This window comes from Papio anubis, chromosome 11 (assembly GCF_008728515.1).
Source record: "Papio anubis isolate 15944 chromosome 11, Panubis1.0, whole genome shotgun sequence".
NCBI classification, from domain to species: Eukaryota; Metazoa; Chordata; class Mammalia; order Primates; family Cercopithecidae; genus Papio; species Papio anubis.
In genome coordinates this window covers 82819718-82843991 of record NC_044986.1, presented here as the reverse complement: position 1 = coordinate 82843991, position 24274 = coordinate 82819718, and the positions used below count along the sequence as shown (strand labels likewise).

Below are 24274 nucleotides of genomic sequence, written 5' to 3'. Positions count from 1 at the left end.
CTTTTATTTTTAAAACAGTTTATGACTGGGCTCGGTTTCTCATGCCTGTAATCCTAGCAGTTTGGGAGGCTGAGGTGGGTGGATTGTCTGAGGTCAGGAGTTTGAGACCAGCCTGGCCCATGTGGTGAAACCCCGTCTCTACTGAAAATACAAAAATTAGCTGGGCATGGTGGAGGGTGCCTGTAATCCCAGCTACTTGGGAGACTGAGGCAGCTTGAACCTGGGAGGCAGAGGTTGCAGTGAGCAGAGATCGTGCCACTGCACTCCAGCCTGGGAGACAGAGTGAGACTCCGCTGCAAAACAAACAAACAAAAAACCCAAAAACACACAAAAATACCTTTTATTTGCACATGGTTCAATATGGTGTTGGTTAACAACTTCCCTCCTAGCACATTTCCTTAGCCACCTCAGTTTTCTCTGGAACAACCATTCATTGTTATTTGTTTTAACCTTTCTGATATGTTTTGTGTATATACGAGCAATACTGGCAGTTCCGCATATCTGTATGTACATGTGTGCCTGCGTATTTTAATCCACAAAATTAAAATCCACAAAATGATGATTTGCTGCTGTTTTGTACCTTACTCTTTCTCATGTAGTATCTTGGGGATAATACCATATCAGTTTTCTTTTTGGCCCTCCCCCTACCCTTTGAGAAAATACTGTTGCATGTTGTCAATTTCTGTATGTGCTATACATTACTTAGCCAATTCCTTATTAATGTCAGACTTTCAAGTTGCTTCCAATTTTTTTTAATAAGTTGCCTTATTTTTCAGAGCGTAAATACCACTCAATAGCCATGTAATCAACAACTAGTAATGTAAGCCCATTGTCCTTTATCTGTGGAATGAGATAGAGGTTTACATTTCGTTATCTGAAGTCGTTGGGGCCAGATGTGTCTTAGAATTTAGAATTATTTTGGATTTTGGAAAGTTTATATTAACTCCCCTATCAGGATCTGAGGTGGTGTTCTCTATTCAAATATAGTGTTTCTTCAGAGGAGAAAATACCTTCCCTAAGTAGGGTAAATACTATAAACAGCCTCCCTTTGGTTGGGGTCGGGTTTTGCTTCCAAGTGTGTTGTGAGAAAACTTTTTACTTTTTAGAGCTTTTTGGATGTTGGAATTGTGGGAAAGGGATTATGAATATGGCAGTAGTACCTACCTGATGGTTGCTTTGAGATAAATTAATAGAAAGTATTTAGAATAGTACCAGGCGTATACTGAGGGCTTATATAAATATAGTTCAGCTTTGTTTTACTTTGAGTTTTGTGAGTGAAATTGAGTATCCTTCATAAGTTATTTAATTCATTATATATATTTTAATGAATTGCTTCTTTGTGTCCCCAGCTTCTGATTTATTTATTTTTGAGGCAGAGTCTTGCCTTGTTGCCCAGGCTGGAGTGCAGTGGTTCTATCTCAGCTCGCTGGAACCTCCTCTGCCTCCTGGGTTCAAATAATTCTTGTGCCTCAGCCTCCCAAGTAGCTAGGACTTGGGAGTGGGTGGCAGGTGCCACCACGCCTAGCTATTTTTTTTTTGTCTTTTTAGTGGAGACAGGGTTTCGCCATGTTGGCCACGCTGATCTTGAACTTCTGGTCTCAAGTGATCTGCCCACCTCGGCCTCCCAAAGAGCCAGGATTACAGGCCTGAGCCATTGTGCCTGGCCCCTAGCTCCATTTTGTACTGGGACATTGGATTTACTGATATGTAAGGATTCTTAGTATATTAAGGAGTTTACCTTTTGTGTTTCCCTAGCAACTCATGATAAGCATTTTTCATGTGTGTATTCTTGATGTCATTATAATTTCGTTGGTGACAGCTGCTCAAATTTTTTTTTTTGAGACAGTCTTGCTTGTTACCCAGGTTGGAATGCAATCTATAGTGGCCTGATTATGGCACACTGCAGCCTTGACCTCCTACTCGGTAATTCTCCCACCTCAGCCTCCTGAGTAGCTGGGACTAGGCATGCCTCACCACGCCAGGCTAATTTTTGATTTTTTTGAAGAGACAGGGTTTTGCTAAATTTCCCAGGCTGGTCTGGGACTCCTGCACTCAAGTGATCTTCCTGCCTCAGCCTCCAACAGTGCTGAGATTTACTGGCATGAGCCACTGTGCTCGGCTCTGAAGCTGCAGTGAGCCGTGATCACACCACTGTATTCCAGTGTGGGTAACAGAGTGAGATCCTGTCTTGAGGGGAGGAAAACCTATTGGGTAGCATTAAACATTTTATAGGGAATCTGTCCATGTAAAGCATCCCTCTCACCTGTATTTGATGATACTAATTGAGATTTGTAAATAGATTTTCTTAAATGTAGATATATTTTGTAGAAGTAATTTTATTGTTTGTCATAGAGTATACATTTTGCCAGTGTTTTTCTACAAGTAAGTGTTGAGGGAATTAATAATAATACCAGTTGGAATCATATTTGTATCTCATTTGGAAAGGTTATAAAAATGTTCCGATAGTAAAAATTGAAGGCAACAAAAATGAATTATCCACATATAAGATGAAGAGGCAGGCCAAGGATTTGTTACTGGCTGATATGCATAAATAGCCACTATTAGCCATTTAACTAACACACCAGAACTACTGCTAAAAATTCCTTGAGGTTATATGGCTTTTAGGATTAGAAGAAATAACAGAAATAGCTAGAGAAACCTGATCCTATGGGCAGGCTTCTAGATAGAACTAGCATACCTTATGGGCAGCCCTATCCCAAATAAATAAAAACATTGGTAGAAGGTTTTTCGGTTGGTTTAGATTTTACTGAATAATTTTTAATTTAAGCATCTTTATTTGAAAAGCCCTTAATACCCCTAAGAAGGTTTGGCTGAGTCATTTGCATGTCATTCTGAAGGGATTCCATTGCTTAACCCTGCTGAAATTTCTTGTGAGTTGATAATTTTAAGGGACTTGATTGCCTGAGGAAAGGTCAATAGAAGACATGAGAGCTATATACTGAAAAGACAGGAGAGAAAATGTCTGATATGTACACGTTATTTTCTTCACAACCTAAAATTGTTTGCAGTTCTTTCGAGATTGATCATATACTACTGATTAACCACATGTCTGTTGTTTATTAACTTTTATATTGATACCACTCATGTTTTTATCCTTTGACTTATTTTTACAGATAAAGTGGAGAATTTTCATGAAGAACGTGAGAAGAATAGTCACCATATTCACAAAAATGCTGACGACAGTACTAAGAAACCCAATGCAGAAACTACAGTGGCTTCTGAAATCAAGGAAACAAACGATACTTGGAACTCCCAGTTTGGGAAGAGGCCAGAATCACCATCAGAAATATCTCCAATCAAGGGATCTGTAAGAACTGGTTTGTATGAATGGGATAATGATTTTGAAGATATCAGATCAGAAGACTGTATTTTAAGTTTGGATAGTGATCCCCTTTTGGAGATAAAGGATGACGATTTTAAAAATCGATTGGAAAATCTGAATGAAGCCATTGAGGAAGATATTGTACAAAGTGTTCTTAGGCCAACCAACTGTAGGACGTACTGTAGGGCCAATAAAGCGAAATCCTCCCAAGGAGCGTCAAATTTTGATAAGCTGATGGATGGCACCAGTCAGGCCTTAGCCAAAGCAAACAGTGAATCGAGTAAAGATGGCCTGAATCAGGCAAAGAAAGGCGGTGTAAGTTGTGGGACCAGTTTTAGAGGGACAGTTGGACGGACTAGAGATTACACTGTTTTACATCCATCTTGCTTGTCAGTTTGTAATGTTACCATACAGGATACTATGGAACGCAGCATGGATGAGTTCACTGCATCCACTCCTGCAGATTTGGGAGAAGCTGGTCGTCTCAGAAAAAAGGCAGACATTGCAACTTCTAAGACCACTACTAGATTTCGACCTAGTAATACTAAATCCAAAAAGGATGTTAAACTTGAATTTTTTGGTTTTGAAGATCATGAGACAGGAGGTGATGAAGGGGGTTCTGGAAGTTCTAATTACAAAATTAAGTATTTTGGCTTTGATGATCTCAGTGAAAGCGAAGATGATGAAGATGATGACTGTCAAGTGGAAAGAAAGACAAGCAAAAAAAGAACTAAAACAGCTCCATCACCCTCCTTGCAGCCTCCCCCAGAAAGCAATGATAATTCCCAGGACAGTCAGTCTGGTACTAACAATGCAGGTAAGAATTTAAAAAAATATATATAGTAAGTACAGTAGTTCCCCCCTTACCTGCAGTTTCACTTTCTATGGTTTCAATTACCCAAGGTCAACCACATTCTGAAAAGAGGTGAGTACAGTATGATAAGATAAAGACCCCATTCACATAACTTTTATTATAGCATATTATTATTCTGTTTTATTCTTAGTCATTGCTAATCTATTACTGTGCTTGATTTATAAATTAAACTTTATCATAGGTATGTATATGCAAAAACATAGTATATACAGGTTTTGGTGTACTATCCATGGTTTCAGGCATCCACTAGGAACTGGCATGTATCCCCTATTGATGGCGGGGGGACTACTTTAAATGTGTTTTTCAGGCTTAAATCAACACCTACATAGTTTCTTCCTAGATATTCAATTTTAACTTGTTATATTTATTAAAAGTACCTATTTAGAACTATCTAAAGGTACAGCATTTTAAGTGTTAATGATCAAGTCCCAAGTTTTAAGGAACCAATTTGTAGATTGGAGAGTTGTCATACTTTGAGTGTTAATTTAAGCTTTAGCACTTGAGAATTTTAAAGCATGTATGTATATGGGGCAGGGACACCAAATATCATGATGTTTCCACTTGACAAATGCAAATGCAGTGAAGACATAGATTAGATTTTGGACCTTTGGAACTATACTGATAACAAATGGTTATAATGAGGGAAATACCAGAAGATTAGAATTTAAAAACTGTTTGTGGTTGGCTGAAAACTAATAAACATTCAAAACACTCTCAAACCATCTTAAGTTGGTTCAATAAAATTGAAAAGTACCAGGTAACTATGCATTCACTCTTAACTGTGGAAATTTAATTTGTGTGGAGATTGTAGACCCGGTAATGACTAAAGGTCCTGAAGGAGTTCAGTCTCCACTGTGAGAGACAAACAAATGAAGTAGGTTAGCTCTGCTATAATTAAGTCATTACCTGACAAGGGCTTTGTGAGGTGGATTGACTGTCTAGTGAGGAAGAATTTGTGAAAGCTTCTGGGATACATGGTTTCTTAACCAAATATAGTTTTTCTGGATTGCTTTACATATTAAATAAAGCTTTTTTCCTGGTAGGGCCACAGAAGTGTCATTATGGTAAATTAGAATTACAATAGTATTTTAAAATACAGATTCTCTTATAGAATATAAGTCATTCTTGAGATTACCTGCCATTTTGCTTTATTTGGCCTAAAAATAGTTTTGCTTAATTTATTCTTCAAAACTAGACATACACAGGAGTACCCCTAGGGGCTCACCCCTACCTTCCCCGAAAAAAAGGAAAAAAGAAATACATCCAGTGTCGTCTTTGAATCTTTTCTGGAGAATGGAAGTTTGCCGCAGCCGTACTATAGTCACTGAAGATCTGGCTGGGCAGAACAGCTAGGCATTTGCTTCCTCAGTAGAATGATAAATACTGCTATACAGTACCAGTGCCCTTGTCCTGCTACAGTTTACTTATAAGCTTTTATTCTAATCTGGATAGCAAGTTATCCCCTGCAATTGAAAATCTGTGACTGAAATTTACATCTTGGGTAATAAAACTTTTAAAGATTTAAAATGTGAAATTAGACTCCCTTTGAGAAACTTGAAGTAGATGCTAAATAACATTTGACAATTAGAGGCCATTTGGTTGATCTACCCAAAGTTGAAATTTGAGTCTTCATGCCATATGTGAAACAGCAAAAAATTTTAAGCATTGGGATACAGAAAAGTCTTCCTATTTTTCCTGTTTTGTTTAGCTTAGAAAAAGATACCTATTTTTAACCAGTTGGGAAATAAACTGATTTTTTGATTAGTTGTGTTTGAAGACCAACAAATCATTAAACTTTGTTGTATTAGGTCATTTTAAATCTCTTGCCAAGGATAACTGTCCTCCTTTTCTGGTGTTTTAAATGTGGCTTTTGTAGTTGCCAGCAGGCATTCTTTGAAGGCCAACGTGATTTAGTGGATTTAAAGTTCTGAAAAATGTTACAGGTAGATACCGCATGGTGTTTTGTATATGTATAAACTATACCATTCCAGTGGCAGTATCCATAGATATCCAGCAGTTATGTGACCTCTCGGAAGTAAGAAAATTATTTGCGAAAAGATTTGGTTTTTCCATTTAACATAAAATAAGACTAGAACACATACACAGCAACCAGGTTTATGATTTCTCTCTCGGGAGGGGCAAGCAGGAAGGGAGAATGGCAGAATGAAACTTCTTATTCTAGGGAGTATTTTGTCAGCTCTGTGGTGCTCTGATTCCTTTATTCTTTTCTTCCCATTTTCATTGATTCATATATATATAATCTTGATAGGTTTTCTGGTAGGTAATTTGAAATATTAGTAAGCTAGATAGTTTTGATTACTATTTCAGAAAACTTGGATTTTACAGAGGACTTGCCTGGTGTGCCTGAAAGTGTGAAGAAACCCATAAATAAACAAGGAGATAAATCAAAGGAAAATACCAGAAAGATTTTTAGTGGCCCCAAACGGGTAAGTAAAGCACTATCAGTGATTTTTATTATTTATGTGTTACTGGAGGGCTCAAATCTTTATTTTTTATTTGAAAGTTACTAATAAACATAGCAACTGTCTTTCAAAGGATATATGGAAGTCCTTTTTTCAGATGTAACCATTTTTTAAAAATTGTAAAATATACATATTTTTTGAACCATTCTCAAGTGTGTAAATCAGTGGCATTACTTTCACGGTGTTATGTAACCATCACAATTATCTATACCCAAAACCTTTTTATCATATCCAACAAAAACTCTGTACCCATTAACCAATAACTTCCTCCCCCACCCCATGCCTAGTCAATAGTATTCCACTCTGCTCTAGGAATGTGCTTTATCTAAGTATCTTATATAAATAGAATCGTACAATATTCATCATAAACCAGATACAAAAGGACAAACATTGTATGAATCTGGTTTATTTCACTAAGCCTGATTTGTCTAAGGTACATCTGTCTTTTACTGTATGTCAAAATTTCATTCCTTTTTATGGCTGAATAAAATTCCATTGTATGTGAGATATATATGTGTGTGTATATATATATATAAGAATAATATTCCATTGTGTGTGAGACAAACATACCACCACCACACCCCCACACCTTCCACGTTTTGTTTATCCATTCATCTGTTGATGGACACTTGGATTGTTTTTACCTTTTGGCTACTGTGAATAATGCTGCTGTGAAGGGTGGCACACAGCTATATTTGTTTGAGTTTCTGCTTTTAGTACTTTTGGATATATACCTAGGAGTGGATTTCCTGGGTCAATATGGTAGGCCTGTAACTTTCTGAGGAACTGCCAAACTGTTCTCTGTGATGTCTGCACCATTTTACATTGCTACCAGCAATGTATGCTACCAGTAGTGTATGAGAGCCCTAGTTTCTTCATATCCTTATCAGCACTTCTATTTTCTGTTTTTTGATAATAGCCTAATGGGTGTGAAGTGGTATCTCATAGTGGTTTGATTTGCACTTCACTAATGACTAGTGATGTTGAGCATTTTTTATATGCTTACTGGCTACTTTTGTATCTTTGAAGAAATGTCTAAGTCCTTTGCCCAGTTTTTGCTTCTTTGTTTTAGATGGAGTTTTGCTCTTGTTGCCCAGGCTGGAGTACAATAGCACAATCTTGGCTCACTGCAACCTCCGCCTCCTGGGTTCAAGCGATTTTCCTGCCTCAGCCTCCCAGGTAGCTGGGATTACAGGCATGTGACACCATGCATGGCTAATTTTGTATTTTTAATAATGGGGTTTCATCATGTTTGTCAGGCTGGTCCCTAACTCCTGACCTGAGGTGATCCACCTGCCTCGGTGTCCCAGAGTGCTGGGATTCCAGGCGTGAGCCACCATGCCTGGCCCCTTGCCCATTTTATAATTGAGTTTTTTGTTTTTATTGAGTTGTAGTAGTATGTTAATCCTTATCAGTAATAGGATTTACAGATACTTTCTTCTATTTCATTAGTTGTGTTTCACCATATTGATATTGTCCTTTGATGCGAAAAAGTTTTTAATTTTGATGTTCAATTTATCCTTTTGTTGTCTGTGCATCTGGTGTCATATCCAAGAAATTGTTGCCAGATCCAGTGTTACGTACCTTTTCATTTATGTTTTTTTCCTATAGTTTATAGTTTTAGGTCTTTACGTTTAGATCTTTGTTCTGTTTAAGTTAATTTTTGTATATGGTATAAGGTTAGGGCCAATTTTATTCCTCCTCCTCTTTTTTTTTTTTTGAGATGGTCTCACACTTACCCAGGCTGGAGTGCAGTGGTGTGATCACTGTTCAGTGCAGCCTTGACATCCTCGGGCTTAGGTGATCCTCCCACCTCAGACTCCTGAATAGCTGGGACTACAGGCGTGTATTTTGATACCTGGCTAATTTTTGTATTTTTTGTAGAGATGTGGTTTCACTTTGTTGCCCATGCTGGTCTTGAACTCCTAGGCTCAGGCTCTCTGCCTACCTTGGCCTCCCAAAATGTAATATGGTCCAGCATAGGTATTGAGAATAATTTGATTTCACCTTTTTTGTAAAAAAATTCCTTAAATAGCTTGTTAATAGTATTCTGTTATTTAAAGTTAAAATTAGAGATTGTCAGTACCTTTTATTCTTGTAGATTGAATTGCTTTTAAGTAACAAATGAGTGTGTTCAATTTTTATGGCCTTATTTTTCCTATTTTACCTAAAGAGCCCATTTGGGGATCTTTTCAATGTAATTGTGCTATGGTTTTGCACTCCCAGGTGCTTAGGTGAGCCTTTGAATTTCTAGAAAACTGTATGACTTCACAGTGATATATGTAGTTGTATTTTAACAACCTTTTTGAGTAATTTTGGATATTCTTCTATGGTACTACCCCAAAACTCAATAAATGGGAGTCTCTTGATGATTAGTTGCAATTTGGAATCTGAAACCATGCCAGTAACCTTTCATACCTAATTGCATTAAAATCTGCTGCTTTATCTTGCATTTTGAATGGGCATTTACCCATACATGCTTTATAACATCATGTACTGGTCACTTGCAAAATACTGGTTACGATGAATTATGCAAATCTTTCAAATGATGACACATTTCATTATACAGTATCAAAATACCACTGTCAAACTCAGAAAAGTTTGTAAGTACTGAGAACCTGTCAAGTTCACAGTGGTAGATACAAGTTCTCTAAACTTTGTTTTTGCTTGAAAGTTCAATTTTTTGTTGTTGTTGGAAGCAAAGGAAAACAACTGATGGTAACAGATTTACTCTTTGTTTTCGAGAAAATGCCTGCCACATTCCCATGTTTGAATCAGCATAGTTTGTCGACCTTTCCAGTAAAGAATGATGTTTGAGAAAAAAGTAGCTAGTTTGGCTTGCAACTTAAACAGTGGTGGTTTTTTCTCCATACAACCACTGTACTTTACATGCAGCAGAAGTGTTTTATGCATACTTGTTTTGTCACAGAGATTTAGTATATTCAGGGATAGAGATTTAATAAAATTAACCATCTTTATTCCTTCATTAAGGGCTTTAAGTGAAACTGGCATTTTACTTTTTGACTGCTACATAGTATGTAGCAGTTCAGAAGTCCTACCTTTATTGGTGCTAAGGCACCAGCAGTTTTACCCACCATTGCTTTTGCACCATCCATACAAATGTCAATCCAGTAAAAAAAGCCAGATAACATCTTTATAAAATTTTTTTTGAGGTGGAGTCTTGGCTCTGTTGCCTAGGCTGGAGTGCAGTGGCACGATCTCAGGTTACTATAGCCTCTGCCTCCCAGGCACAAGCAATTCTCCTGCCTCAGCCTCCTGAGTAGCTGGGACTACAGGCAAGTGCCACCATGCCTGGCTAATTTTTTGTATTTTTAGTAGAGATGGGATCTCATCATGTTGGCCAGGCTGGTATCAAACTCCTGGCCTCAGGTGATCCACCTGCTTCGGCCTCCCAAAGTGCTGCAATTACAGGCGTGAGCCAATGCACCTGGCCCCATCTTTAAAAAAAAAAAAAAGAAAAAAAAGAAAGGAAAAAATGTAGTCGGGCATAGTGGCTTGGTTGTAGTCCCAGCTACTTGGGAGGCTGAGGCAGGAAGATCACTTGAACCCAGGAGTTCAAGGCTGCAGTGAGCTATGATCACATCACTTCACTCCAGCCTGGACAACAGAGTGAGACCCTGTCTCTTAAAAATAAATAAGTTAAATAAATAAACTAAAATTTGAAATATACAGAAAATGTGAAAGAGCAGTAAGATGAATACCCATATCCCTCTGCCTAGATTGATTTCCAATTAGCATTTAACCATAATTGTACATGGTCCCTTCCCTTTCTCGCTCTCTATAATACGTATTTACTGTATAATATATAATACTTATATTAAATATAGATAGTCTTATTTGCAAGTTTATTATATTAAATATATATAAGGTCTATTTGAAAGTAAGTTGCCTGCATTTCTTAAGAGAAAGGTCTTATACCTGTGGTTATATAACACTTAAGTCAATTCCTAATAATTCTTTGATATAATCTGATAATCACTGTGTATTCAGTTTTCCCCATCTTCAAAATGTCTTTTCATATTTTTTTTTCCAAACCATAATCATTTAGTTATGTCTCTTTTAGTTTTGAACAGTACCCTCCTTTGAAAAAAATTCCCGTTGGCCCTGATGTTTTTTCTTTTCTTTTTGTTTTTTTTTTTTTGAGACGGAGTCCCACTCTGTCACCCAGGCTGGGGTGCAGTGGCGCCGTCTCTGCTCACTGCAAGCTCTGCCTCCTGGATTCACGCTATTCTCCCGCCTCAGCCTTGTGAGTAGCTGGGACTACAGGTGCCTGCCACCACGCCTGGCTAATTTCGTTTTTGTATTTTTAGTAGAGACCTGGTTTCACCGTGTTAGCCAGGATGGTCTCGATCTCCTGACCTTGTGATCCGCCTGCCTCGGCCTCCCAGAGTGCTGGGATTACAGGCATGAGCCACTGCGCTCGGCCGGCGCTGATGGTTTTTTAAGAGCCTAGGCTATTTGTCTTACAGAAAGTTCTACATTCAGAATTTATCTGATTGTTTCCTACTGATGTCATTTAACTTGTTACATCACTGCATTACAGTACCAGAATTTAAGCCTGGAAGTTTGATTAAATTCAGGTTAGACTTTGTGTGTGTGTGGGAGGGGGGAGAGACTATTTCACCGGTTGCATCGTGTATGATGCTTTACATCAGAAGTCTCATGACATCTGGTTACTCCACTCTTAGCGTTGTTTGATCACCAGCTCTCTCCAGAATATAAGTACATTTCTGCTTTTATAATTTAGTTAGGAAACTTCAGAATGCTAGTCTGGTACCACATGCATGCCTATTCTCCACTGTTGTCTTACCTCATCATTTTCGTATCCATTGTTGAGCTTTGCCTACATCATTTATTGCTCGAGTTACAGAATGATGAATTTTCTAATCATTATTTCTTACACATTTAATAGCTGAAATTTTGTAAAGAGGAACCTTCATCTCTCTTCCTTCTTCCCGTCTCCTTCCCACTGTCTCCATCACTATAAATTCAGTAATTTCTGCTTATTGGATAACATTTTTAGTTACGTTATGCTAAGTTAAGTAACTCAGACACAAAGAATATTAAAAATGGCATGATTTTACTTGTGTGTCAAACTAAAAATAGTTGAATATGTAGAAACAGAATAGAATGGTGGTTACCAGGGATGAGGAGGGGGAGGAAATAGGGCAGTGTTGGTCAGACAGTACATACTTGCAGTTACACAGGATGAATAAATGTAGCTATCTGATGTATAGTAGCAGACCTGTAGTTAATAACATAGGATATTTGCTAAGAGAGTAGATTGTAGGTGCTCTTAACACACACATAGGGTAACTGGAAAGTGATGGATGCTTGTAGTAATCACTGTGTATATTAAAGCATTATCTTGCGTGTGAAATATATGCAATAAAAATAAATACTATTTACTAAATGTTTTATAGTTGATTTTGCTTTTTTTTTTTTTAAGTTGAAGTTGTTTTAGATTTGGCCAATGTGAACCATTTCAAGCTGTCTCTTGTATCCTTTTGAAATAACCTGTCATCTTTGAGCACTTCCCTTGCCTTCTGTACGATAAGATGGCTCAGGCTCATCTTGTAGATTCCCTGTTAAGTCATGGAATCACGTGTTTTTCTAGGAACTTGGTTCTGTTTGTGGACGTTAGTACTCAGAAACCAAGATCTGAGTGCTAAATGTGTTCATCACATCAAGGGCCTTTGTTTGGACAGAGTTAGGAGATATGTTGAAAAATGAACCATGAGTTTATGTTATTGATAGTTTTTTTTTTTTTCAAATTTATTTATTATTTTATCTTTTTGTGAGACAGAGTCTTGCTCTGTCACCCAGGCTGGAGTGCGGTGGCATGATCTTGGTTCACTGCAACCTCCGCCTCCCGGGTTCAAGTGCTTCTCCTGCCTCAGCCTCCCGAGTAGCTGGGATTACAGGCATGCACCACCATGCCCGGCTAATTTTATTCGTATTTTTAGTAGAGATGGGGTTATTCCATGTTGGTCAGGTTGGTCTCGAACTCCCGACCTCAGGTGATCCACCCCCTCAGCCTCCCAAAGTGCTGGGGATTATAGGCGTGAGCCACTGCGCCCGGCCTTCAAATGTAACATCACAGAATTGTATACTTATTTGCTTTATCCTACAGCATACATATATATAAAAATTATAATTCCAGGGACATGAGCAATAAATATACTGAGTGAATTTTAATTTCTTTGCAATTTGTTTTGTCCTTAGATTATAGTTTACTTAGGATGAACAGTTACGGTAGTGTGTTAAAATTTGTTGAAATGATTTTTATATTGTCTGCTTATGGTTAATTCTATATTCAGTTGAGGTCATTTGTACCTATTTGTGTTCTGTTTTTTTAACTTAGTTTTGAACTTAATGTTGGAGTAATTTCTTTGCTACGAACATAGCTTAGAAGGCAGCAGTGTACATGTACTTGACCTGATTACGAAGGAATCTATCTGGCCTAAAGTAAATCAGGTCATGGCAACTGAGTCAGCAGCAGACCTATTTACTGTTAATGGATGCAACGTGATAGTGTCAGAAAATTAAGAAAATTATTGCTAATTTATAAAACAAAAAGAGCTATGGGACTGAGCTTATTTGAAAAATGTAATATGAGTAAAATTGTGTATGTGTTTTTTTTGTTTGTTTGTTTTTGTTTTTTGAGATGGAGTCTCACTGTGTCGCCCAGGCTGGAGTGTGGTGGCACGATCTCGCTCACTGCAACCTCTGCCTCCTAGGTACAAGCAATTCTCCTGCCTCTGCCTCCCAAGTAGCTGGGATTACAGACATGCACCACCATGCCTGGCTGATTTTTGTCTTTTTAGTAGAGATGGGGTTTCACCTGTTTGCCAGGCTGATCTTGAACTGCTGACCTCAAGCAATCGGCCCACCTTGGCCTCCCAAAGTCCCAAAGTGGGCCTCCCACCGCGCCCAACCAAAGCTGTGTCTTAACAAGCTGTGTCTTAACATAGTAGCGCCCCCCCCCCTTTTTTTTTCAAGGCAAAGCCTTTATTCATTTTAATGTTGCACAAGTGTAAGGAACATATAATCTGGATTTATTAACTTTAGGTAACAGTAATTTAAAAGATAGAGAAAGGTCTCATATTACAGAAATGTAAAAATTGACTACAATAAATGGTGAAGAAAACTAACAATAGAACAGGACAACGTTCAAATAGGTCATACAATTAACAAATGGGGCCAAGAGATCAACGTATATCCCACGACATCTTTCATGCAATGTTTCAGCTTTTTTTTCCTCCAAACATAGAGGCCAATTAATTCAAATTAGCCCTATTAAGAATATTAGTTTGTTTCCTTCTGAAATTAATATTTGAGTGGAAAATGTATTAACTCATGGTTTCCTACTGAAGTTTAAGATTCCACCAGATGATGCTCAGATTTAGACAGTGCTAGAATAAGATACTACTGGGTGATTATTTCGAAGTATGAACTACAGGTAAAATCTGAAAGGACATAAACAATATTTTCTAATTTAAAAGACATAATAAATATAAATGAATTAACTCACATAACCTACTTACAAACAAAACTAGAAGAAACACAGCTTTTAGGAGCCAACTGCAGTTGATTTCATGACTTAACAGGAGCAAGATCTTAGATGTAGCCCTGACGTTTTATTCCCAGAAGAGCCTTACTTAAGTAAATGCCACAGATTTCTTTATGTATGAGAAATTAGGATTTATGGAAAGCTCAGTTCTCCAGGGAAGTTTTACATAAGTTACCTCACGTGTACCGGGAGAAAAAAAAGGATGAGATAGGTGGGTATAGGAAATGTTCTCAGCAGTCATTCCAGTCTCTGTTTTCTTTTTGTTGTTGTTGTTTTTTGAGACATGGTCTTGCTTTGTTGCCTAGGCTGGAGTGCAGTGGCATGATCATGGCTCATTGCAACCTCAGCCTTTGGAGGGTAGCTAGTGCCTGTAGCTGTGACTACAGGCATATGACACCACATTTGCTAATTTCTGTATGTTTTGTACAGATGGGGTCTCATGTTGCCCAGGCTGGTCTTGAACTCCTGGGCTCAAGTGATCCGCTCTCTTTGGCCTCCTAAAGTGCTGGAATTACAGGCATAAGCCAATGTGCCTGGCCCATTCTCTGTTATAATAGAAGCACCCGTGTGTAGTTGGTAGGCCAGTGGGAATATCTGGATTTTCTGGCTCTCTAATCTGATTAGATTTAAGAATACCAGTGGCCCCATTTCCAGGTGGTAAAGAGGTAGTCTGTGACTTGTAGTGGCAAGAGTTTTCCTCCTGCTCTATCACACTTTTTCAGCCTAAGCACTATTGATATTTTGTACTGAATAATTCCTGGTTTGGAGGCTGGCCCTGTACATTGGAGGATATTTAGCAACATCCCTGGCCTCTATCCACTCGTTGTCAGTAGCATCCCCCTCTTGCCTAGTTGTTACAACCCAAAATGTCTTTAGACATTGCTAGATGTTTCCTGGGGAGTGAAATGCATCCTCCTCCCATTGATGTATATGTATGTGTTTGTGACTTGATAGTAATTTCAGATGTGATGCCCCTTACTCCTAAATACCTAGTTTGTACTTTCTAAAAACAAAAGCACTTTACTATACTGCCACAGAATACCCATCAAAACCAGAGTTAACATTGATGTAATCCATTGTCTAATCCACAGATCCCATTCAAATTTCAGCAATTGTCCCAGTAATGTTCTTTACAGCAAAACAACTAAACCACATCCCCATGTCTCCTCAACAAAGAACCCATGATCTAATCCAGAATCACATGTTAAATGTAGTTGTCACAAGTCTCTACTCTCCTTCAGTTGGCCATGGGATCTGTGTTTCCTGGTCTTTTCATGGTTTTTACATCTTTGGGGGAGTTAAGGCCAGTTATTTTGTCGAATGTCCCTCAGTTTGTGTTTGATGCCTTCTCATGATTAGACTCAGGTTAGATAGTTTTGATGGCAATACAGAGGAGATGCCATTTTCTTGCTGCATCGCATCAGGTAGTACTTAATGTCAGTTTGTACCATTACTATTGATGTTAACTGATCACTTGGTTAAGATAGTATTTATCAGGTTCGTCACCTTTCCTCATTAGACTTTCACCCACTAGTTTTAGCATTGATTCTTGCCTGAGTCAGTTTTTACAACATTGGTTGCCAAATGTGATTTCCTAATTATAGTATTTGTTCTACAGTTATTAGTATTTGGCCTTCTAGTGTAAGGTAGATATTTTCTTCCCCTCCATGTAGGTTAGAATGTATGCATGTATTTTTGTATGTATTCATTCAATTATTACAGTATGAACATGGATTTCTACTTTATTCAGTCATTTTTTTACTGTATTTATTTAAATCATACTTCTGTCATTAGTTTGATCTTCTTAGATTTGGTTGGTGGATGTTCCTTCAAGCTGACTTTGATGTGTCCCACTATTTTGCATTTCCTTACTGACATTCTGTTTTCTTTAATTTTAACGCTTCATGAATTTGTGTGTCATCCTTGTGCAGGGGTCTTGCTAATCTTCTTGATATCGTTCCAGTTTTTGTATATGTGCTGCTGAAGCAAGCACCTTACTGACATTCTAAGATGTTCCAGGCTCATCCTATACTTTCCCAGTCCTGGAGTCAGCCATTTCTTCAAGGATTCCTGTTTGCAGTTCATGGAGAATGGTATTTAGAAATAAATATTTGTTCACTAGGTATGATTATTTCTTCTGAAGTGTCATTGCTGCTAGGGTCTCTTTGAGTAGACAGCTAGGAAACATGTAAAAATATGCATATACCCTTTCATATACAGATACATGCCTATTTCATGGTCATTCTATGTATGTTTAGAACCATGAGTTCATACTAATATTTCCAATACCACGTTTTATTCTAGACTTCTCATTTTCCATATTTTAATTCCCTTCACCGAGAGAAATCTGGTTTCCATTATCCTCCATATGTGTTCTTATTTTCACAATCCTCATGTATGTAACCAGTTTCTTGATTATGCCGGCCATCTTCCTCACCTTAGTTCTGCTGACATAGTCTGGCCAAGAGGTCCCCCTTCCCTTTACCTACCCCTCTACCCTGTGTTAGAAGGCATTAACTCTTAAGCATACTTGTCTGTGAGAATTTTCTTTAACGTCTCCCAGGAGTATAGAGGAGTTGTTAATATCAAGATTGAGGGCTGACTGTAGGAATACATGCCTCAGAAAGAAGATGAGGAGGGTGAAGAAGAAAACTTGTAGTAAAAACATAGTTGAGACAGTGATTCAGAAAAGTTGTCACTTGCTGGTGAGAAAAGGAAAGATAGGATTTGATAGATTGGGTTGAAACATACCTGGATTTAAGTACCTATTGTTTCTAGGTAAGGTTTTGATCATTGAGCAGTTCTTGGTGCTTTCGTTCATGAAATGTCATCCAGTTTCTGATTTCTGGCTGTAGCTTCCCTACATGCCATTATTTGTAGCTGTCATATGTGTGCTGATATACTTAGATTATTTCTTCTGCTTGCCCTGCTTGTGGTTTGATTTCTACCTTTTCATTTAGCTGCTGCGTGTCATCCCTGCTTGTAAGCATTCATTGTCTGTATAGTCAGCCTGACTATACAGGTTTTCAGTGCTTGTGGGGTTGGTTGTGTTTTACTTGGGATGTTGGCCGTCTTGTTGTGCAGTTAAGACTGTTGCTGGGTCATTGATGAAACTAACCATAACGTCAATCTCAGTTTCAGTTCTCAAATATTTAATACCTTTACGTTCTTTTTTGTTGTTGTTGAGACAGGGTTTCACTCCTGTTGCTCAGGCTGGAGTGCAATGGTGTCATCATGTCTCACTGTAGCCTCGACTTCCTGGGCTCAAGTGATCCTCCTGCTTCAGCCTCTTGGGTAGCTGGGACTACAGGTGCACGCCACTGTGTCCAGCTAACTTTTTTATATTTTTTGTAGAGATGGGATTTCACCGTTTTTCCCAGGCTAGTCTCGGGCTTCTGAGTCTAGCCATCTGCTGGTCTGGGCCTCCCAAAGTGTTGGGATTACAGACATAAGCCATCATGCCCAGCCTGTACCTTTACTTTCATCATTCCCCTGTGGTTTAAAGCTAGGCCCTTCTGGCACTATCTTTTGTCTAACTCTTTAAGGAACATTCTGGACTTAATTTTTTCTTCCCATCTGTCCTTCAATATGACACTGGATAGTGGGCTTCTGGGCAATTAAAATTTATCAGTATAAATCATGGTTACATATTTAGTTGTTTTAGAATGTTACAATTACATAAACCTGCAGTTTTAAAGTTGGATATAGCTGTATACTTTGATAAACTTCATTTTTTGTTTCATAAAATGAGTTTATACAGGTTGTCAACTTAAGTAGCAAAATCTTACAATTGAAGAGACTTTAAAGGACAAGTACTCCCACATCTCACCCAAGAACAAATGTTCCTTCCACACAGTATCTTCCTTTAGCAGTTAGAACCCACTCTCATGAAATAGCATATTTTTCTGTCAGAACAGTTTCACCCAGTGTTACCTTTGTTCTATGTATAGGAACTCACTGACCATCTTGAGATCCAGTCATCATGTGGTATTGTGAGATCCACTATATTCTCAAGTACTAGAAACCTGTATTAATTGATATGAAGCCTGAAAAAAAGAGTGACTGTAGCAATTGGATTGGTGATGAGGGAAACTGGCAAAAGTGTGGAAGTTAATAGCAGCTGCCATTCATTACAGCTCTGGGGTGGGTGATCCAAAGAGTTGTTGAAGCTGAGCAGGTTCTGGCTGGGCCTGAGTATGGAAGAGAGGGAGTCGGTTTTAGTTGCCTTTTTTTATCATTGTTTTTATTTAGTGTTTACTACATGACTTTCACTGTGCTAGGGATACAAAAAGGAATAAGAAGAGTATCTTAAAAAGGCAGAATTGTTTTTTCCTGCTGGAATTTTGAGCAGTCTTAGTATTTCCTTAGTGTGTTTGTTCCAAACCAGAAGCATTATTTCTTCCTTTTATATAGGTAATATTTAACTTAAATAATAAACCGGATAATTAAAATCTTTGATCTATGTAAGTAGGCTGGGTGCAGTGGCTCACGCCTTTAATCCCAGCACTTTGGGAGGCCGAGATTGGCGGATCATGAGGTCAGGAGATCGAGACCATCCTGGCTAACATGGTGAAACTCCATCTCTACTAAAAAAAAAAGTACAAAAAATTAGCCGGGTGTGGTGGCGGGCGCCTGTAGTCCCAGCTACTTGGGAGGCTGAGGCAGAAGAATGGCGTGAACCCGGCAGGTGGAGCTGGCAGTGAGCCGAGATCGCGCCACTGCACTCTAGCCTGGGTGGCAGAGCGAGACTCCGTCTCAAAAAAAAAAAAAAAAAAAGGCAAAAGTTAAAAAGGCTTAGGAAAATGTAAATTATTTTCTCTCTGTGATCCAATTCTTGTGCTTTTTTTCCTTTAATACTTTATTCTGGAAGGATTTTAATAAGGAATGAAAGTACAGTTAATCTTTTTTTTTTTCTTCTTTGGATGCAGAGTCTTGCTCTGCTGCCTAGGCTGGAGTACAGTGGTGCAATCTTGGCTTACTGCTTCTTGGGTTCAGGTGATGCAACTGCCTCAGCCTCCTGAGTTGCTGGGACTACAGGCGGATGCCACCACGTCCTAGGGCTAATTTTTGTATTTTTAGTAGAGACGGGGTTTTACCGTGTTGGTCTTGAACTCCTGATCTCAAGTGACCTGCCTCCCTCGGCCTCCCAAAGTAATGGGATTATAGATGTGAGGTACCACGCCCTGCCTAATCGTATTTTCTTTAGTATAGGTGCCTTTAAAGTTTGAAAGTTCAAAGTATTTTACTATTATTTCCCAGGAAATGAGGCTTGAAATGAGAAAATGTGGCCAGGGGTTATTCAAGAGCTGGAAAGCACTGACATCCATTTGATAGTTAAAGATGGGAAGGATTGAGGTAGGGGTTAGGAGGGTGGGTAGGGGGGAGATGGGGGGTGGGGCGAGAGAGAGAGAGAGAGAGAGCGAGCACGCGTGCGCGCGTGTGTATGCCTGTGTGTGTGTTAGGGTGTTTTTAGTTTGGAATTTCATTTGTTTTTCCATTTTGTACTACAGTCACGCATTACTTAATGACAGGGATACGTTCTGAGAAATGCATCATTAGGCGATTTCATTGTGCAAACAGAATGTACTTAGACAAAGCTAGATGGGAGAGCTTACCACACACCTAGGCTTTATGGTGTAGCCTGTTGCTCCTGACATGTTGCTGTACTGACTATTGTGGGCAATTGTAATACAGTGGTAAGTATTTGTGTATCTAAACATAGAAAATGTATAGTGAAAATACATATAAAAATGGCACACCTATATAGGACACTTAACCATGAATGGAGCTTGCAGGATTGCAAGTTTCTTTGGGGAGTCAGTGAGTAAATGTGAAAGCTTAGGACACTACTGTAGCCTTTTAAACACTGTACATGTATGCTGCACTAAAGTTATAAGATAATAGTTTCTTCAGTGATAAATTAACCTTAGCTTACTGTAATGGCTTGTTTTGTTCTTTTTGCTTTTTGTTTTGAGACAATCTCCTATTACCTAGGTTGGAGTGCAGTGGTGTGAATGCTGTTCATTGCAGCCTTGACCTACTGGGCTCAATTGACCCTCCCACCTCAGCCTCCCTAGTAGCTGGGACTACAGGTGGACACCACCACACCCTGCTGATTTTGTATTTTTTGTAGAGGTGGGGTTTCGTCATGTTGTCCAGGCTGGTCTTGAACTCCTGGGCTCAAGCGATCCTACCCACTTGGCCTTCCAAAGTGCTGGGATTACAGATGTGAGCCACTGTGGCCAGCCAGCTTACTGTAACTTTTTAACATTATAAACGTTTTAATTTGTTTAAAACTTTCTGGCTATTGTTAGTAACACTTAGCTTAAAACAAACACACTGTACTACTGTACAAAAATATTTTCATTCTTTATATCTTTATTCCGTAAACTTTTTTCTATTTTTAAAATTATTTTTAATTTTGCTGTAAAAGTTTTTTTGTTGCCTGGGTGCGGTGGCTCACGCCTCTAATCCCAGCACTTGGGGGAGGTTGAGGCAGATGGGTCACCTAAGGTCAGGAGTTTGAGGCCAGTCTGGCCAACATGGTGAATCCCCATCTCTACTAAAAATACAATTAGCCAAGCATGGTGGCGGGAGCCAGGATCACGCCATTGTACTCCAGCTTGGACAATAGAGCGAGACTGCCTCAAAAAAAAAAAACAAAAAAACACCCCACCAAAAAAAACATTTTTTGTTTAAAACTAAGATACACTAGCCTAGGCCTATCCAGAGTGAAAGTCATCATTCTAACAGTCTTCCACCTCCACATCTTGTCCCACTGGAAGTTCTTCAAGGGGCACTAACATACGTGGAGCTGTCATCTCCTATGATGCCAGCCTTCTGGAATAACTCTAGAAGGAGCTGTCTGAAGCGGTTTTTCTGTGAACTTTTTTTTGTTTTACAAGTAGATGGATAATACTCTAAAATGGTTAAAAGTATAGTAAATACATAAACCAGTACCTATGTTATTGTTGATAGTCATTCATTGTCAGGTGTTACTTTATCTAATTGTATGTGCTATACTTTTTTTTTTTTTTTTTTTTAAATGAGATGGGAGTTTTTGCTCTTGTTGCCCGGGCTGGAGTGGAATGGTGTGATCTTGGCTCACCACAACCTTTGCCTCCCAGGTTCAAGCGATTCTCCTGCCTCAGCCTCCTGAGTAGCTGGGATTACAGGCATGCACCTCCACGCCTGGCCAATTTTGTATTTTTAGTAGAGGCAGGGTTTTTCCATGTTGGTCAGGCTGGTCTCGAACTCCCAACCTCAGGTGATCCACCCACCTTGGCCTCCCAAAGTGCTAGGATTACAGGTGTGAGCCACCACACCTGGCCTGTATGTGCCATACTCTATAGGACTGGCAGTGCAGTAGGTTTGTTGATGAAAGCATCACCACAAATACTCACCTAATGCTTTGTGCTAAGATGTCACTAAGCATTAGGAATTTTTCAGCTCCGTTAAAATCTTATGGGACCGTTATATATGCAGTTTGTAATTGACCGAAACCTTGTCATGTGGTACACGACTCTATAAAGTACATTATTATTAACTGTAGTTACCATGCTATAAGTTAGATCTCCAGAACCTAATCATTTTATAATGGGAAGTTTCTACCCTTTGACCAAAATCCCATTTCCCCTACCTGCCAGCCCCTGGCAGCCACCTTTCTACTCTTCATTCCTATGAATTTGACTTTAGTGAATCCCTACTTTTTCCCCAATGGTTTATAATCTGTTACTGTACTTAATTATTCGGGGCCTAAATTTGTCCGAATTTGGCTAGTAGAGCCTCATCAAGCTGGCTGTTTGGTTCCTCTGCCATGTCCCCATCATTCTATGAAAACTTCTTTCTTCCTGGTGTAATACAGTGTTCCAGGTTCATCTTATACCTGGTCAGCTGTAGCCTTGGGATCAAGTCCATTCTCTGAGGAGTAATGATTCTCTTTAGTGGAGAATGGTATTAGAGATTATGATAATGGGCCCTAGGTGTGTCCTTTGCTACTTGGCCCTTTTAGCAAACAGGCATAGGAAACATGCACATATACATATATTACATACATACATGTATATTCACATACATTCACATACAAATATACCTTCACATGTATATGTGGATTCATGCCTATGCACATAAGTTATCTAGAAATTATGAATCCACACTGATACCTTCAGTATCAGCGCATCCTCACAGGATTATTTCTTGTCTTCTGTCTTTTTCACAGTGAGAGCCCAGGGTTCTTTCTGGCCTTATGTCTTTTTCACAGTGAACAACAGCAACACCTTTACTCAACCTGTAATATATCTAAATAGGTACGGAATTGCTTTGCCCATTACACTACAATAAGTAAATTTACAAAAATTTTCAGGAATTGTTTGGCAATTCTGTACTTACCCTCCTCCATCCTGCCAAAGATAGAGGGTATAAAGTCAAATAATGTGTTCACAAATTACTTGGGATTATTTCTGCCTGCCTGCCTCTTTGATTGGTCAGTGCTTTGGGTTGTTTGTCTGGCTTCTCTTCACAGTATTTGCTGTCCATGTGAAATATGAGTAGGTTTCTTTGTTCTGGTTTGCTTTAAGTGTTGGGGTTTTGTGTTTCCATTCTTACCTTTTTTTTTTTTTTTAAATATGTGCAACTATATAAAAAGGTAAGTTTAATGAGGTCACTTCATCTGAGATCTGTTCCAGTCTGTCACCCACCCTTGTAGGGAACCAATTTTATTGTTTTCTGCTTTTTTTTTTCTGTGTTTCTTTTTTATATAAAAATAAACAGACTAAAATTTTTCAGCCGGGCACAGTGCCTCATGTCTGTAATCCCAGCACTTTGGGAGGCTGAATCGGGCAGATACCTGAGGTCAGGAGTTCGAGACCAGCCTGACCAACATGGAGAAACCCCGTCTCTACTAAAAATACAAAATTAGCTGGGCGTGGTAGTACTTGCCTGTAATCCCAGCTACTCGGGAGGCTGAGGCAGGAGAATCGCATGAATCCGGGAGGTGGAGTTTGCAGCGAGCCAAGATCGCGCCTTTGTACTCCGGCCTGGGCAACAAGAGCAAAACTCCATCTCAAAAAAAAAAATTTTTTTTTCTTACATAAAAAGTAGCATCTATATGTTCTGTTTTGCACTGTCTCTCCTTTAAAAGTTAGTAATATTTCTTGGAAATCACTCTGTATCAGTTCATATAGATCTTCCTCAGTATATATTTTTATAATTCTAAAAAGTTGGTTTTAGATTTTATTTTTTTCTTTAGTTTCTGTCTTCCTCCTTACATGTTGACTGTTTATATCTTTTACATTGTTTCTTTTTAATGTTGTATGTGCATAGTTTACCCACATCCAGTATTGGCAAAATTTTATATTTTCAGCATGTCCTGTTATTATTTGTTTCTAATCTCAATTTACTGTTGTTCAAAGGTGGCGCTTAGGATTTGGTTCAGATGTTGTAAAAGAAATCACAAATTAGTTTTTAATAGATAGCTTATTTTTCTCTGGCTTACCAGTCTCTGGTTGTTTATCTCTGGACAATTTTCAAATTGCTGCAGTGTAGGGGACTCAGGTTTCCCTTGTGTGGTGGTGTTCTACCTTTTCTAGACTGTTGATTAAGATAAAGGAGCTAGAAGGGAGGGCAGTGAACCATCCCTAGAAGCCAGGACCCCAGAAGGTGTACCTCACTTCTCTTCACACTTCATTGACATGAGCTTAGTCACATGCCCATGCAAGCATCAAGATATTGAGAAATCTGTGTGAGCATGTGTCCAGCTAAATGTTCTTAAAGGAAAATGAAGGGGAGAATGGATATTCTCGAATCACAGGTGGTGTTGTCTCAAGATATTTACAGCTTCTGTTTTTTTATTTCTAAATTTGATAATCATCTTTCTAATACAACTTGTCAACAATATTTAATGGTATTTTTAGTTGTGAGAACTGTTATTTTAGCTGATTGTGGTCATGGCTCTCATACTAGTGTCTTGGTTTTTAATTGTT

At 38.7% G+C, this 24274-nt stretch overlaps 1 protein-coding gene and 1 non-coding gene across 7 annotated transcripts in view; one reads left to right on the top strand and one right to left on the bottom strand.

Annotated features, from left to right (window-relative positions):
* Window positions 1-24274, top strand: part of WAPL (WAPL cohesin release factor) — an 87583-nt gene that overhangs the window by 18983 nt on the left and 44326 nt on the right. For 5 of the 6 annotated variants that reach the window (XM_021943327.2, XM_021943326.2, XM_021943325.2 and 2 more), the window contains exons 3-4: window positions 3135-4160; window positions 6546-6664. In XM_021943327.2, coding sequence (XP_021799019.1) covers window positions 3135-4160; window positions 6546-6664 — 1145 coding nt within the window. The remainder of the gene's footprint in view (window positions 1-3134; window positions 4161-6545; window positions 6665-24274) is intronic. The other variant, XM_021943328.2, reaches the window with a different exon arrangement.
* On the bottom strand, window positions 16181-16287 carry LOC116269661. The gene has a single exon (XR_004177268.1). It is a non-coding gene; the product is annotated as a U6 spliceosomal RNA (small nuclear RNA).